This window comes from Procambarus clarkii, chromosome 19, assembly GCF_040958095.1.
Source record: "Procambarus clarkii isolate CNS0578487 chromosome 19, FALCON_Pclarkii_2.0, whole genome shotgun sequence".
Lineage (NCBI taxonomy): Eukaryota > Metazoa > Arthropoda > Malacostraca > Decapoda > Cambaridae > Procambarus > Procambarus clarkii.
In genome coordinates, this window is record NC_091168.1 from 35,423,068 (window position 1) to 35,439,389 (window position 16,322).

Sequence of the window (16,322 nt, forward strand, 5' to 3'; positions counted from 1 at the left end):
TACCCAGGATCAGTCAGCTTCTTGTGGGTTGCATCCTGGGGAGGGCCAGTAATTCGACCCTGAGGGGGGGGGGGAGGAGGGGACCCTCGATATAAGCCTAACATGTACATAAATACACTCTGGCTGCCTGTCCCCCCCTGACACAATGAATTATGAGGACAGGGGTGAAGTAGCGGTGCCAAACCTCTTGGACCATCGCGGATCGAACTCCGGCCTGCAACAATCATTGAAACCAAAGACATCTCAATACTCACCTTAAGTGGCGATAAGAAAACGACCCTCTTCTTTCACCACTGAAGACCAGGAGCTCCTCTTAATCCCCAGACACAATTCCCACTTAGAAAACTCCCTCCGTATGTCCCACTGAAAGTCTTAGTGGAACCAGACTTCTCTGACCAAGTTACGGCCTCGCGAAAGTCTTGAGCAGTCCCTGATATTGCTCATGCAACTGATTATGTTGGACTAAGATATACTGCCTCTGATATACTCCTCTCATATACTGCACTGATCGCCTGCCAGAGACAGGAGAACACTAGCTGCTATCTAGTGGTTAAACAGTCGCTATCTAGCAGTTTAGACTTATCAGCAGGAGGCCGGATACAGCCTCCCTGATGTCTGACGGCTCGGCCGGATGCTGGACTGTTTAGCTCGCATATATTTTTCTTTAGTTTTTTCACTGAGACGATAACTGAATGTTGTAACTTAATTTGTTGAAACTGGTTTACCAGCTACAGACTTACTTTCAGACGTATTCAGACTTACTCACAGGCTTACCCAAAAGGCTTACTCATGTACTTACAGACTTATTCACAGACTTACAGAAAGGCTTACTCATGTACTTACAGACTTACTCACAGACTTACCCAAAAGGTTTACTCATGTACTTACAGAATTATTTATGTACTTACAGACTTACTCATGTACTTACAGACTTATTCACAAACTTACAGGAAGGTTTACTTATACATACAGACTTCCTCACAGGCCTATCCAAAGGTTTACTCATATTCATACGGACTTGCACAAAGGCTTACTCATATACCTACAGACTTACAGACTTAAGACTTGTTCACATTTCCTCTCCTCTTGAGGAACTTGTACTTGAGTCCCTCTGAGGACCTCCAACATAACTAGATTCAGATGTTACTTAAAAAACCTGCACTTTTTGTAAGCAATATGACCTGTACTGTGACCTGCAAGGTTCAAGGACCTGTAACGACTAATGCTGTATCATCAGCATAACTTGACAATTTATAACCCCCCCCCCTACCCTTCTGCAAATGTCATGGTAACGAGGGTTTCTATTGACATGTTTAAAAATGACGAGGGTTCAGAAGTCATCCTTGTGGAGTCCCTTTCTCTCGCAGTTGATTGGCTGATGCATGACCTGACAGTTTAGCTCTGTCGTACCTGTGGCTGAGGTACGGGGCCTCGTAGCCTGGTGGATAGCGCGCAGGACTCGTAATTCTGTGGGGCGGGATCGATTCCCGCACGAGGCAGAAACAAATGGGCAAAGTTTCTTTCACCCTGAATGCCCCTGTTACCTAGCAGTAAATAGGTACCTGGGAGTTAGTCAGCTGTCACGGGCTGCTTCCTGGGGGTGGAGGCCTGGTCGAGGACCGGGCCGCGGGGACACTAAAGCCCCGAAATCATCTCAAGATAACCTCAAGATATATAGAAGTTAACAATAACTGGTGAACTAAGCAATCCAGCCTGGATTCAGCAGTCTTGAATCCAGCCTGGTAGTTCTCTCTCTCCCTCCCTCCGACTTGGTTACCTTGAGTAGACCTTCTTGTGGGTTTCTAAGTTCGAAAGCTTCGTCTAGATCAAGTTAGATCTTGATCTTCGTCTAGATCACTATATAGCCGCTCACAAATGGTAAGATAAACAACAGTAAGACACAGACACACAAACCAATTGATTGTACACCAGAATCTGTACACCAGTTGATTGACAGTTGAGAGGCGGGACCAAAGAGACAAAGCTCATACCCCGCAAGCACAATTAGGTGCGTACACACACACACACACACATACACAGGAGAGTCAAACAAAGTTTTTTCAAACATTTGTTTTATTTGTGTTTGCAAGAAAAGACAGTACAGTAAAATCCGCTAAATCAGTTTGGTTGTTTGTTGTTTGAATGTTGAAGATGTTAGGAAAAAAAAACCCTTGTGTTAAGAGAAACATCTTCCTTTGGGGAACTCAAACTGAAATTAATTGATGAAAGTAACATTATAGGCCTATTTTTTAGTTTTTTTTTGTATTTTGCTTTTAAAATTTTTGCTTTTCTTCATTTAATATATAAGTCACTGCGTGCAAAGTATATTGTTGTTCTGCCAATTTCATATACAAAATGCACGAGTGTGAGAGATGAGTCGAAACATAATTGGGAAATTGGTTACCAACAAAATGAAAGTTCAGTCAAATTTTGTGTTACTGAGGAAACTTTAACGTGGAACACAAATTTTAACAAGATATAGTCTCCATGAGTTTAGCTTTTACGTCTCTGAATGAAGTTTGAAGTGTTTGCGTCTCTCTGAAGTTTGAAGTGTTTGCGTCTCTCTGAAGTTTGAAGTGTTTGCGTCTCTGAAGTTTTAAGTGTTTGCGTCTCTCTGAAGTTTTCAGTGAATATCTAATCTCTGTACGAGACGGAGTTTGCGTCCCTTCAACACGCTGAGCCCTCAGTGATATGCTTCAGCCCTGCCGTCTACATCAACGGAAGGTAGAGAAGCCAACACGTGTGAACCCACGTAGAAGATAGGAGATGAGGCCACAGACTCCGTCAGTGGTACAGACTGATGTAACGAGGTCTTGTCTGTCCATCGCGCCTGTGAAGAGATGTCACAGAGAGACTTCTCAGGCTCTGGGAGAGGAGAAGAGCCCTTGTCGGTTCGATCCTCTCTCTCTCTCTCTCTCTCTTTCTCTCTCTGCCCCCAAGTGTGTGAAGAGACGTCTCACTATGAGCTCTTCCTGCAGCGCGGTGGCCCACAAGCTCGTCGAAGCTGGGCAGTTGTGAATAGCATCAGCCCATCCGTCGATCGTACGACCTGGTGGTGTGGCCAGCAGTCAGTCGGTGCCTTAAAACGCAATATGTGTGTGTGTTGTCGCCTGGGGGATTGGTGGCTGGGGGTCGAGGGATGTGTGGTGGAGGTCTCCTTCAACCGTTTAGTAGTAGTAATCTTCCTCTTCTGCCTTCCTCATAGCCCTTCTCACCTACAGGAGAGAAAACACACACAAGAGATCTTAGTACAGAATCAAGGACTCGCAGGAACGCTACATTAAAACTAGCGGAATTAGCTGCAGGAGTGTAGCGAAGTTACTCCCAGATCACCCACTCGATACACGCCCCTCAGGTATCAAGCATTCAGGTATCCACTTGCGAAACCTTTGCATCATTTACCTCATCAGCGTGACTTTGTATTTAGCAAACAGTTTGTGAGCTTGGAAACTTCACAACCCAAAGATTGTTGTCTACCTCTTGGCGCTTCTGAGCTCATAAAAAGTGTATTCAATAGAAACTAAGCCACCATGATTGAGCAAAGATGCACTGGCTTCGTAACTGGACACCTAAGTGCTTAATGGCTCTTGATTTAGGAATGCCGAGCAAGTATCGCCAGGCGCAGCTTCGCCACACTTCACTACTCCAATTTTGAACCGCGCTTCCCGTGAACTTAATTATATATTTGTTTAATCAAATAATTTCGTTGAATAAAAACAAATTTGGATTTATATTTCAAGTATCACAAAAGTAGACAAACGTTTAAATTGTAACAAAAAACTCATTGTTACTGAGGGAAAAATTACTTGATCTTTCTATGGATATTATTAAAATTTTACTCTAAAGTTATGTATAAGTTAATACACATTAAACTAATGTTCACTCTAAGATAAAAATACACGCTAAAATGCACTCAAGCTAAATGCATTCTGAAGCCTTAAAATAAAACACTCTAAAGCTTTAAAATGCACTCTGGCTAAAATGTTCTCTAAGCTAAAATGCACTCTTGGCTAAGATTCACTCTATGTCAAGATCGACTCTATGCTAAAGCGCTCTGTAAAAGCCAACAAATGCACTCTGAACAAATAAAGTGCATGTTACAAACACAAAAGCATGCATCATTGTCTATAAAGCACACACACAACAGGACACTTGTTCACTCTAAGGCAGTTAACACATCCAAATGTCTGGCAGTAGTAAGGTGTATCTACGGTTCTATATGGTACACTTATGGGTACACTTATGTACACTTATGGTACAGGAATGGGTACAACACAGGATTTCCCTAATGTCTTCTACATTAATGGATTCTGGTTGGCGTTCAAGGTACAATCTACAACACTATAGGGTACAGTGTTGACTGTATCCTATACACTCAACACTATAGGGTACAGTGTTGACTGTATCCTATACACTCAACACTATAGGGTACAGTGTTGACTGTATCCTATACACTCAACACTATAGGGTACAGTCTGTGAAATGTGGTACGTTAGCGTATGATGTATGGATGCATGTAACCACTCGGTGTGGTGCAAGGTGCCAGTGGTACATGGAAATGGTACCATTGTTCACTGTACCATACAAGAATACTTGTATGCTATAATAGTGTTTTGGAAGGTGGTAGGAATAAGAGAAGCAAGGTACACTTAAGACGTATTCTTGGCAAGGTGCACTTAAGATGCATTCTTAATAAAGTACACTTAAGATGTATTCTTAGCAAGGTGCACTTAAAATGTATTCTTAGCAAGGTGCACTTAAAATACATTCGTTCCTCCACTAAGTCAATAAATCCAATGTTAACTACATAAGTGCCAGATGTAACTAAGGAGGCACAGTGCCATCATGCAGGCATCTAAACCAGTCTACAGCTGACTGTTTTTCTCGTGTGGATATGTTGCAAGAGGCGAGAAGCCTTCAACACTGCTTAGCCAACCAAGAAACTACGCTGAAGGCATTACAAGCATCAGTCACCGATTGTAGTGAGGATGTGAATATTCCTGTCGCCAGAGAGAGAGAGAGAGAGAGAGAGGAGAGAGGCAGAGAGAGAGGGAGAGAGGGAGAGAGAGAGAGAGAGAGAGAGAGAGAGAGAGAGAGAGAGAGGGGGAGAGAGAGAGGGAGAGAGAGAGAGAGAGAGAGGGAGAGAGGGAGAGAGAGAGAGAGAGGGAGAGAGAGAGAGAGAGAGAGAGAGAGAGAGAGAGAGAGAGAGAGAGAGAGAGAGAGAGAGAGAGAGAGAGAGAGAGAGGGGGGGGGAGAGAGAGGGAGAGAGAGGGAGAGAGAGAGGGAGAGAGAGGGAGAGAGAGAGGGAGAGAGAGAGAGAGAGAGAGAGAGAGAGAGAGAGAGAGAGAGAGAGAGAGAGAGAGAGAGAGAGAGAGAGAGAGAGAGAGAGAGAGTGAGAGAGAGAGGGAGAGAGAGGGAGAGAGAGAGGGAGAGAGAGAGAGAGAGAGAGAGAGAGAGAGAGAGAGACTCACTGATACAAAGATAAACACACAGAAGAAAGTATCCCCTTCACTTAATCACCCCTAGTCAACCCTCTTGTATAAACCCTCTCCCCCCCCCCCTTCCTTCTCTCTCTCTCTCTCCCTCTTCCTCTCTCTCTCTCTCTCTCTCTCTCTCTCTCTCTCTCTCTCTCTCTCTCTACAACGATCAAATACAATCAGATCCCCTCCCCCGATCACCGCTAGTGGGGGCTTCGCCTCACACAGGTTCCAAGCCATACACCATTGAGAAGGATAAAGCCAAGCGTATGTACGTGTCTGAGGGGTTTGAGAGTGCCGCCTCTTGGTCTGTGTTAATAGTCAAGAGAAGACACAAACTGCTGGCCTGGTTTTCCTCCCAGGTAACCCCAGGACAGGAAGTGGTTAGCTGACTGAAATTAAAAACAGAAAAATAATACAATTGGGGTTTGTTTACATCAATATATATATATATATATACACGTGTGTCTTGGAAGTATATATGGGTTAGTGAAATACACGAAAGTGGTTTAGGAAGTAGTTAAGGTCTGTGGTCATTGGGGTGTATTTCCGTAGGATTATATACACCTCAAGTTTATACACAAAGCTGAACTGAACTTAAAAGAAACTAAAATGATTAAGCTCCAAAGGAAAAAATAATAATTCTTTTCACTACAAATCAAAATAATATCACCCAAATAATAATAATTATTCCTCCTAATGCATGTACATAAAAATGCACAGTTTAAGGGTCAGTAGAATCCATAACTGTGGAACTCCAAGTCGAAGGGGTCGTAGCTGACACAGACAGACACAGTAGACTGAGTGTATGACCCCTGGGGGTCACCCGTGGCCCCTGGGGGTCACCGTGTGGCCCTGGGGGTCACCCCGTGGCCCTTCCCCTCCAAAATGAAAAAAGTCCCAAATTTCGACTCTACCAGGATGCTAACCAGAAGTCCCATAGTGGTTAAATCAAAGCGTAACAATCAATTAATGTCTCTATATATATACCCCCTAGGTCGCGATTTCCTGCGTTTTGGGGCTACGGGGATTGAGTCCGAGACGGCAGACTATTGTTACTTGCAGCGAGTTGCGTGCACTCACAGGACTCAGAGGCGGACGGCTACACACCAGAACGCTTAACGGAACATTACACTCGTCACTACACTACGTGTTGGACCGCAGATGGACTGTCACACTCTACAGAGAGCTCTCTCTTCTACGGAATACCCACGTGACGCCTCCAGGAACCCATAAGAAGGTGCAGAAGAAGCTGACAGACATGAATGACAGGAAGTAACAAGGAAGGAAGAGGAGTATCTCTAAGGAGCAGTTATTCGCTGTCATATGCATCTACGTCACACCGATAGAGAAGTAGATTAAGGACGGCGTCGTATTGTCATCTAGTGAACGACTACTGGGTCCTGGCGGCGCCCTGGCGAGCCAGCATCCTCCGCCGCAGGGAGATGGAGAGATGAACGTACCCGCGATGATGCTGTGGACACCGCTGACTCCTCCTTGGCCGCGGCGTTCACCTGGGTGGAGGTGAGAGCCAGACGGGAGAGGGACGCCTTCGAGTCTCCGGCCGTAGCGCGCACCGAGGACGACGCCTGTTGAGATCCAAGGACGCCAACTTCAAGCTATACTCTAAAAAGCAGCAAAACTGCAAGGCAAAGTCCGGCGTTGGTTGGCCCGGTGCAGCGCACACACCAGTACCGACACACGGCAGTGAAGAATTAACGAAATACGCACGTTCGCTATACTTCACTAGACAAATTAATGTCAATTGTACTGATGTGACGTAGCGAGATTTCTTACGTAGAGGGTGGTCGATGGTTATGTTTGTGCTCGCGACAAAATTTAGAGAAGTTAAATCTAACCTAACCCAATACAGATCATGATAAAAGGGTCAAACAATCGCGAGCAACGATATTGCCAGCAATTTAGTCTAGAGTGGTAGTTGACAACGTAATTATTGCTTGTTAATCTACACAACAGATGACAGGTTTATCTCATATAAGCGACAAACAGCAAGCACAAGATTCGTGTCAATACTGGCAGCACATGATTCTTTTTTTCAAATTGGGGAAAATTGCCCATTATTGTTTAAATGTTTCAACTCGGTGCAAGTAAATTAAAACGTTTCCTCGTCGTGTGACCCCAGGCCAGAGTCACAGTGACCTGGAAATTAATTTTGGAGAACTTAAGGACTTAAGGCCTATCAACCAAGGCCTTTGGACTTAAGGCCTATCAACCTCTGGAGGGTTGTTAAGGCCGCCACAATACCTTACTGACCAATCAGAAAGCATTCTTCAGTCCTGAACATTGTCCAGGACTAAAGGAAACTCTGAGTGTGTACACCGAGAGGTAGAGGTATACCTCTTGGTATACCTCTTGGTATGCTCCTTTGTTTGGGAGTTACTCATCTGCATGTACAAGGGTCACTCATTTGCGTCTGTACTGGTCACTCATCAGCGCCAAACAGGGCCACTCAGCTACTTGAAGTGTTACCAACTTAAACGTTTTCCATTCTGGGCAACGTTTGTAAATATTATGGATTCTTCCAACGTTCTTAATAGTTGTCTGGTTAAGCATTATTATGAGTTTAGATTATTATTCAAAATATATACAACAAAATATAAGTAATTCTAAAGAAAATTATTATTTTGACATGCAAACTTACGAAAGTGTATTGTCAAGAGGGCGATGGGCATAATTAAAGCTGAAAAAGTTAATGATTCGATGATTAAACTAAATTACTTCAGTTATTAAATTAGTAATTAAATTGAATCGTTCGATAATAAATCTTTTCCTCAACCAATAAGGGATTACCCTAGACACATGAGGACAATGAAAAGGATTCTCTTTTTTTCTTAATATCACATAATGATAATTTCGAAAAAGGAATATGGAGGGACCGAATCATTAACAATGGAACCTTTCTCAGCCCGAGCAGCAAGCTATCGACTGCGCAAGCAAGCGGCTGGAGCTCTTTCTACAGAAAAGAGCGAGTGCTTGAGGAACAGCTATCGCTTGGGGAAACAGCAAGCAAGCACTTGAGGAATAGCTATCGCTTGGGGGAAACTTCAAGCAAGCGCTTGAGGAACAGCTATTGCTTGGGGGAAACATTAAGCGAGTGCTTGAAGGATCAGAGAGAGTGAGTGCTTAAAGGATCAGAGCAAGCGCTTGAGGGAACAGAGAGAGCGAGTGCTTGAAGGATCAGAGTGAGCGCTTGAGGGAACAGAGAGAGCGAGTGCTTGAAGGATCAGAGCGAGCGCTTGAGGGAACAGAGAAAGCGAGCGCTTGAGTGAAAGATAGGGTCACAGAGCCCAATAGAGTTGCCAACAACTTACATGCAAGTGAAATACTGAGACAAGCGTCTACAGGCGCCCCAAAAACTTCTGTAAGGGGGAAAAAATTGAGGAATAACACTGTAATATTACGTATTAAATGTGCCAGCCAGGACCTTAGACGGCGAGGAAGCTTAGGCTCAGGGGGCAGAGAATACTCTCATGAATTAATATTATATACTGCTAAGTAACTTAAGTCAGTGTTCAGCACCTCAAGATAATGCTCAGCAGCCCAGGACAGCGCTCAGCAGAACAAGGCTAAGAATTATTGCAAATCGACACATAATGGGACAAAAATCTGATGTGAATTTCCAAGGCAATCATATTAATGACATTATAGATATTAATGTATCTTTAAAAAAAAAAATACACCAGCATATAAATGTATTTATCAATATATTATCTCCACAATAGGAATGAACTTAATTTTGTGTGTAAGCTTCGGCTCGAAGGACCAAGGTAGTGAACTCTTTCAGAGGACGGCGGTGAGGTGCCTCCCTCGGGCAGCGGGAGACAACTTAAGTGATTCGGGCGACGGGCAATGGGGTGGCCCCTGTGGAAGGTTGGGCACGCTGTGTTTGGGTTGATGAGTGTGCCCTGTGGAAGGTTGGGCATGCTGTGTTTGGGTTGATGAGTGTGCCCTGTGGAAAGTTGGGCACGCTGTGTTTGGGTTGATGAGTGTGCCCTGTGGAAGGTTGGGCACGCTGTGTTTGGGTTGATGAGTGTGCCCTGTGGAAGGTTGGGCACGCTGTGTTTGGGTTGATGAGTGTGCCCTGTGGAAAGTTGGGCATGCTGTGTTTGGGTTGATGAGTGTGCCCTGTGGAAAGTTGGGCATGCTGTGTTTGGGTTGATGAGTGTGCCCTGTGGAAGGTTGGGCACGCTGTGTTTGGGTTGATGAGTGTGCCCTGTGGAAGGTTGGGCACGCTGTGTTTGGGTTGATGAGTGTGCCCTGTGGAAGGTTGGGCATGCTGTGCTTGGGTTGATGAGTGTGCCCTGTGGAAGGTTGGGCACGCTGTGCTTGGGTTGATGAGTGTGCCCTGTGGAAGGTTGGGCACGCTGTGTTTGGGTTGATGAGTGTGCCCTGTGGAAGGTTGGGCACGCTGTGTTTGGGTTGATGAGTGTGCCCTGTGGAAGGTTGGGCACGCTGTGTTTGGGTTGATGAGTGTGCCCTGTGGAAAGTTGGGCACGCTGTGTTTGGGTTGATGAGTGTGCCCTGTGGAAAGTTGGGCACGCTGTGTTTGGGTTGATAGGCATAACCCTGTTTTAGGTCCAGCTGGGTCACTGGGATGTCGGTGCCTTGTTGTGGTAGAGGTCTGGTCTTGAAGAACAGGAAAGTCGGTGTAACTACAGATTGTTGTCTCGTTCAAGCAATTCACCCAGATTTAACAACTGGTAATTACCATTCCTCTGTCGTACGGTCATGGGGAATGAACAGGAGGCATGTCAAACATGTGGCCCTTTGCAAACACACCCTCGGCCTACACAGAGGTTACTGTAATATGGTCATTTAATGCCCAAAATTGCAGTTTTTATAATTTAAACTATCTCCTTTTAATAGATTTCCAAATGACAAAATAAACACGAATGCATCTGTGAGAAAAGCGAGTTAAGACTTCTAAAAATAGACAGGACGTTAACTGTTAAGCTCGTCTAAATTTTGTTTCAGTTTTTTTAACCGGTGATTATATTTGTAATTTTATTTTTTATTTTTTTTTCAAACAGTTATTTTCCTTCATGGTGAATAACAAAAAAAATGGTCAAAAACTTCTCAGAGAACAAGGCTGACTGATGAACACTTCTCATTACTGATCAAAGTGAGAACTGAACAGACATTACTGATCAAAGTGAGAACTGAACAGACATTACTGATCAAAGTAGGAACTGAACAGACATTTCTGATCAAAGTGGCAACTGAACAGACATTACTGATCAAAGTAGGAACTGAACAGACATTTCTGATCAAAGTGGCAACTGAACAGACATTACTGATCAAAGTAGGAACTGAACAGACATTACTGATCAAAGTGGCAACTGAACAGACATTTCAGCCTGAGACAGTAAAAATTGTCATTAATAAGAGGCGTGTCAAGCCTCAGGACAAAACAAAAAAAATTATTAAATAGTCGTAAATAATTGTTCATTTTGAACTGTTGTAATTGTTGTACAATGTATTTGTTGCTGTTGCATAGAAGTCTATGTTGCCTTTTAAAATTTCATTTTTTTTCTTTTGTTAAAGTACTTCATTACTTTGCATTCATGAAAATGGCTAACTGCTAAACTATTTGTATGCACATTGTATGTTTCTAAGTCTAAGTAATACAAATATTCTGGAATAGTTTTTATTAAATGACTTCAATTAGTTGTCAAGCGTGACCCTCATGACAACACAAATGTGGCCCATCTGGCCCTTGGGGTGACACGTAGTTTGACATGCCTGGTGTATTCATTTTAACAACACTAAGTCTAGTTAATGAGCCTGCAAGAATCCGCGCATGTAACAGCTGAATGACACCAGGAGAACCTCCAAGTAGAAGCACGCTTTAAATCCCACGCCAAAAGCTGATATAGTTATTCTAATGCCATTTGTCAATGTGTTGGTCCTATGCAGGCGATGAGTCACAATAACGTGGCTAAATTTATGTTGACCAGACCACACACTAGAAGGTGAAGGGACGACGACGTTTCGGTCCGTCCTGGACCATTCTCAAGTCGATTGTCCTCGATTAGTGTTGGTCCTACTCCCTCGTTAGTAACCCCGGCGTCAAGGTTATCCTGCTAGCGCAGGATAACGGTTAATGTTAACATACCAGAGTCAGAAGACCTATCTAGCAACGATAATGCGCAACGCAGCCTTCCGAAAGCAAATTTTAAGATAGACAAATCTTGAATTTTTCAAGATATAAACTCGTTGTCTTGCGTTCCTGTCCACGTATATCCAAATATTAGGGTGAACTCCATGATTATTTCAATGAAGGCCGCGAAAGATCTAAGACGGAAGAACTTGTCGTAAGAATGAAATTAATGGATCATGATATATCTGGGAAAATCTAAGAGCTGTGACGGGATCGATCCCGCATCGTACAATTTTTAGTATTTCATCCGCTCGAACCATGGAAATAATTAGAATTACCAATTTATATGATCATGGTAATTTGATTCCCACCTGTTAGGTATTCTCCGTTTTGCAGATAATTGAATGAATAATAATGAACAATGTATCGGGGAGGTTGCAGCAGTGTGAACAATACGTTAGAGTTGCTGTCTTTGTTCCACGACCCCATCGTCTTCAGTCTCTGAGAAGCGTTTGTTTGTTAAGGCTGTGCTTGTTCAAGGAGTTTGTGTGTTTGCGTCTAGACTGTGTTGGAGGATGTTAGGATGTGCGTTTGTGTGATACAGCCTTCCACATGCTGCTTACTCAACCCATCTAGTCAACACAACAGCACTCTGTAGGTCAATACAATCGAGTAAATCAACAAGACTTAAGAGCAGCGGCAGACAGGTGCTGTTGGTACCTCTTTACGCAACGTGTTCGAGAGTTTCCCGTAAGTGTCGTCCAAATACTGGATCGCCTCCCGGGCGTCCTGGAAAGAGGACTTAACACTATAAGAGCAGTCATGGAACATTCTATGGAGGGTGGGGGTTGGGGGGGTTGGGGCAGGAGAGTAAGAAAATGGGGGTTATTCCAGTAGATATGTTGTTCTAAGGGATATCTTAGTAAGGTCGTAACTGCTGTTCACTTATGTACACAATGGACAAACACGCTACGTAGCCACAACGTTATTTTGCCAGATTTTCGTTTTTACAATGCAATAACGGTTTATAAACGTTGTAGATACATCGTGTTTTTGCTGTGGCTTATCCTAGGGGGGTGGGTCGGGGGATTATCCTAAACTATATCTTAAGAGCATTTGGGTATCCTATTGAATGATGGATAATCCTTGATTACATCTTAAGGGAATTAGGCAACCCTAGGGGGACACTGGATTATGCAAGGGGGTGATACAGGCTGCCACAGATAATGATGGAGGATTGCACACGAGGGTCGCAATGTTCACTCACTGGGTAGGGCAAGCAGGAATGTAAACTTCTCAAACTCTTACAATAGTTGCTTAATCCTGCGTCGGCTCCACCTTGCTCAGTTCTTGCTCAATGTCTCGCGTGACCGATCAAAACAGACACGGATGAATAGGATCACTGGACAGTTAGAGTATTCAACGAGGCAACATAAGTGTTGTGGATATATGGAGCAATGCTAACATCTCTCACTACACAGGAAGCAGACACCCACAAGCCACTATCACTCCTACAGAGGCCGGAGCCTCCTAAGGACCTACATGTTGATATCGGGTCCTTGGCACAAGAGCGGCGTTGTCTTAGCTAGCCCCGGGGCTTAGGCAAGAACCTGGAGGAGCTTGGACTTGAAGCACGTGCAGCCTGTGCCTGCATAGACGCCCACCTTGCAGGGGCACAGTTTGGGCTGTTGGGTGGTATATGGCATCATTAGAGTGCCTCAACAGGCAAAAAAAGGATAAAGTGGACAAAGGCATCCACGCTGTGAGGTGGTCGAGTTGGGTGGGACAAGGACAGGCAGAGCCCCCTAGAGCACACCTGGACAAGTGCTGCTGTAACTGGGAGTCAATGTTTATAATGTTGATCCGATAATGAAACAACATTTACAACGATGATCCAACTTTAATGCAACATTGATACAACGATGCTCCACTATTAATGCAACATTGAAATATCGTTTATACCATGATGAACCAACATATTGACACTGATGCAACATTGACGCAACATTACGCGATATCATATTCCTGCTTGGGGGGGGGGGGTAATAATAACTTCCCATCATGCAATAGAGGTGTGTCAAGAAGTCTCCAAATTCGAAAATGGAAACTGCCCTGAATTTCAACACTCACCATTGTCTCCTTCCCAGCTAATACCCAATGCAATTGCAAAGTGTTTTTTTTTTTGCTTTGCAACAATGTAATAGAGTTTCTGCAATGCTGCAGTTGCATTGTGTATTTGCTGGTCTGATCTCAAGAACAGACACAGCTGAATCTACTGCATCGTGGAGACAAGAGGTTTATTAAAGGCATAAGGAACATATATTTTCCGCTGAAGGTTGGTTTTCTGGGGACATTTAGTCAATGTAAGATCAATGTTGAAACTACATTGCATCAATGTTGGTTGTAACATTACTTAAGTTGATCATTGTATCAGCATTAATGCTAGTCTGTATTAATGTTGCTCCTACGTTGTCAATGATGATCGTACATTGTATCAGCGTTCATTGTACATTGTATCAAAGTTGGTCGTACATTGTATCAACATTGGTCGAACGTTGTATCAAATGTTGATAGATCGTCGTACCAACGTTGATAGAACGTTGTATCAACGTTGATCCAATGTTGCATCAACATTGATTTAATGGCACATCACTGTAGTTTGTCCAGCAGTGCCCAGGGTGGGGGGAAGCATACAGCATGTCCTTCTCATTCAGAGCTCAATGAGAGTGGATTTCTCATTTGCAAAAATATGCCATTGTACTTCAGAACTGATATGCAAGCCATGCCTCTGTTTACCTTTGGAAAACATACCTTATTGTATCATTATTTAGAAAAAAAACTGCTTGAAAAAACATTGGCAAAAAAAAAAATTAGTTTCACTAAAATAAACTTGACTTTTTTTTACCGAACAAATCTTATAAAAGGTTTTATTTCGTACTAAATCAAAAGCTTAATTTTCTGTGTTGGAAATTTTCGAATTATATCATCAGAATTTGGAACTGTTTGATCGTTTAGGTGGAATGAAAGTTTAATGAATTCCTGCTTACCTTAGTGAGTGAAGGAGGAGCTTGTCAGTCAGAGTCAGCGTAGAGAGGGTTAAAGTGAGTGAGTGAGGGGAAACTGGGAGATGAGTGAGCTGGGAGGGGCGGAAATAAGTGAACTGATGGAACTGAAATGAGTTAGACTCAAATAGGATGTATGAGAGATGGACCCTGATTGGTGGTGGGCTGAGATTGGGAAGAATCGAACCACGGGCCGAGGAATGTACCGTGGGATGGCCAGAGGGGGTGTGTGCTGTGATGTGGGCGTGTGGTGTAATCACATGGGTGGGCCTAGAAGGTGGGTCTACAGGGTGGGCCTACAGGGTGGCCCTACAGGGTGGGCTGAGGGGGGGCAAAACTCCTGGTGGGGGCTATAATCATCTTCCATAACAGCTTGGTGTAATAACCAGTCTTATGTGAACGTTTTTAAAGCTTGATTTACTCTTCCGGGTTTTCAACTTAAAGTTTAATTGGCTTTACTTCCCCCTTGGGGACTGAACCTCCTGATCTTGTTTAAAACTTTATAAAGGGCTTCTCTGTCTAATCTGAAGATATAAATAGATTTTTAAGTCTATTAATAGCCTTTAACTAGTAAATTTAAGATAAATTAAACTTACATTGACTTAAATTTATCCTCCTAGGCTTGACTAATCTTTAAAAAAGTGTTCTCGTAAATTAAAATTTTAAATGATGATCAAATGCTTTATTTACTCGTTTTGTGGAGTTATTCAGAGCTTTAGTTCGTCCTACAAAGGAGAGATTAGACCACCACAAATAAAGTTGTGGTTAAACAAGTTAAACAAGTTAAACAAGTTAAACAAGTTAAACAAGTGGCACTTTACAAGTGGCACTTTACAAGTGGTTAAACCACCACAAATGAACCTTAAGTGACTTAATTCCCTCGGATTTATGGGAAGTGTTCTCAAAGTGTTCTCAAAGTGTTCTCAAAGTGCTCTCAAAGTGTTCTCAAAGTGCTCTCAAAGTGTTCTCAAAGTGTTCTCAAGGTGCTCTCAAAGTGTTCTCAAAGTGCTCTCAAAGTGTTCTCAAAGTGTTCTCAAAGTGCTCTCAAAGTGCTCTCAAAGTGTTCTCAAAGTGCTCTCAAAGTGTTCTCAAAGTGCTCTCAAAGTGCTCTCAAAGTGCTCTCAAAGTGTTCTCAAAGTGTTCTCAAAGTGCTCTCAAAGTGTTCTCAAAGTGTTCTCAAAGTGTTCTCAAAGTGCTCTCAAAGTGCTCTCAAAGTGTTCTCAAAGTGCTCTCAAAGTGTTCTCAAAGTGTTCTCAAAGTGTTCTCAAAGTGTTCTCAAAGTGCTCTCAAAGTGTTCTCAAAGTGTTCTCAAAGTGTTCTCAAAGTGTTCTCAAAGTGTTCTCAAAGTGCTCTCAAAGTGCTCTCAAAGTGTTCTCAAAGTGTTCTCAAAGTGTTCTCAAAGTGTTCTCAAAGTGTTCTCAAAGTGTTCTCAAAGTGCTCTCAAAGTGTTCTCAAAGTGCTCTCAAAGTGTTCTCAAAGTGCTCTCAAAGTGTTCTCAAAGTGTTCTCAAAGTGTTCTCAAAGTGCTCTCAAAGTGTTCTCAAAGTGCTCTCAAAGTGTTCTCAAAGTGTTTGATTTGCATAATAATTTAAGCCCTTTATTGCTTTTTGTTTTGAATTGTTCTCTGGAAAAACTTTTTTTTTTTTTTCTAGCTGTACTGTTT

The 16,322-nt window shown here is 43.1% G+C and overlaps 1 protein-coding gene across 6 annotated transcripts in view; it reads right to left on the bottom strand.

The window, feature by feature from the left end:
- Positions 1–2,113: 2,113 nt before the first annotated feature.
- The window catches only part of LOC123757471 (uncharacterized), a 63,474-nt gene continuing 49,265 nt past the window's right edge, over positions 2,114–16,322 (bottom strand). Inside the window, exons 3-5 of one of the 6 annotated variants that reach the window (XM_045741129.2) lie at positions 12,319–12,387; positions 5,753–5,869; positions 2,114–3,215 (exon numbers count right to left, since the gene is read on the bottom strand). In XM_045741129.2, the coding sequence (XP_045597085.1) occupies positions 5,792–5,869; positions 12,319–12,387 (147 nt within the window). In that variant the 3' untranslated portion in view covers positions 2,114–3,215; positions 5,753–5,791. Of the gene's footprint in view, positions 3,216–5,752; positions 5,870–6,940; positions 7,067–12,318; positions 12,388–13,140; positions 13,284–16,322 lie in introns of all 6 variants that reach the window. The other 5 variants (XR_006772754.2, XR_006772752.2, XM_045741128.2 and 2 more) reach the window with 5 other exon arrangements.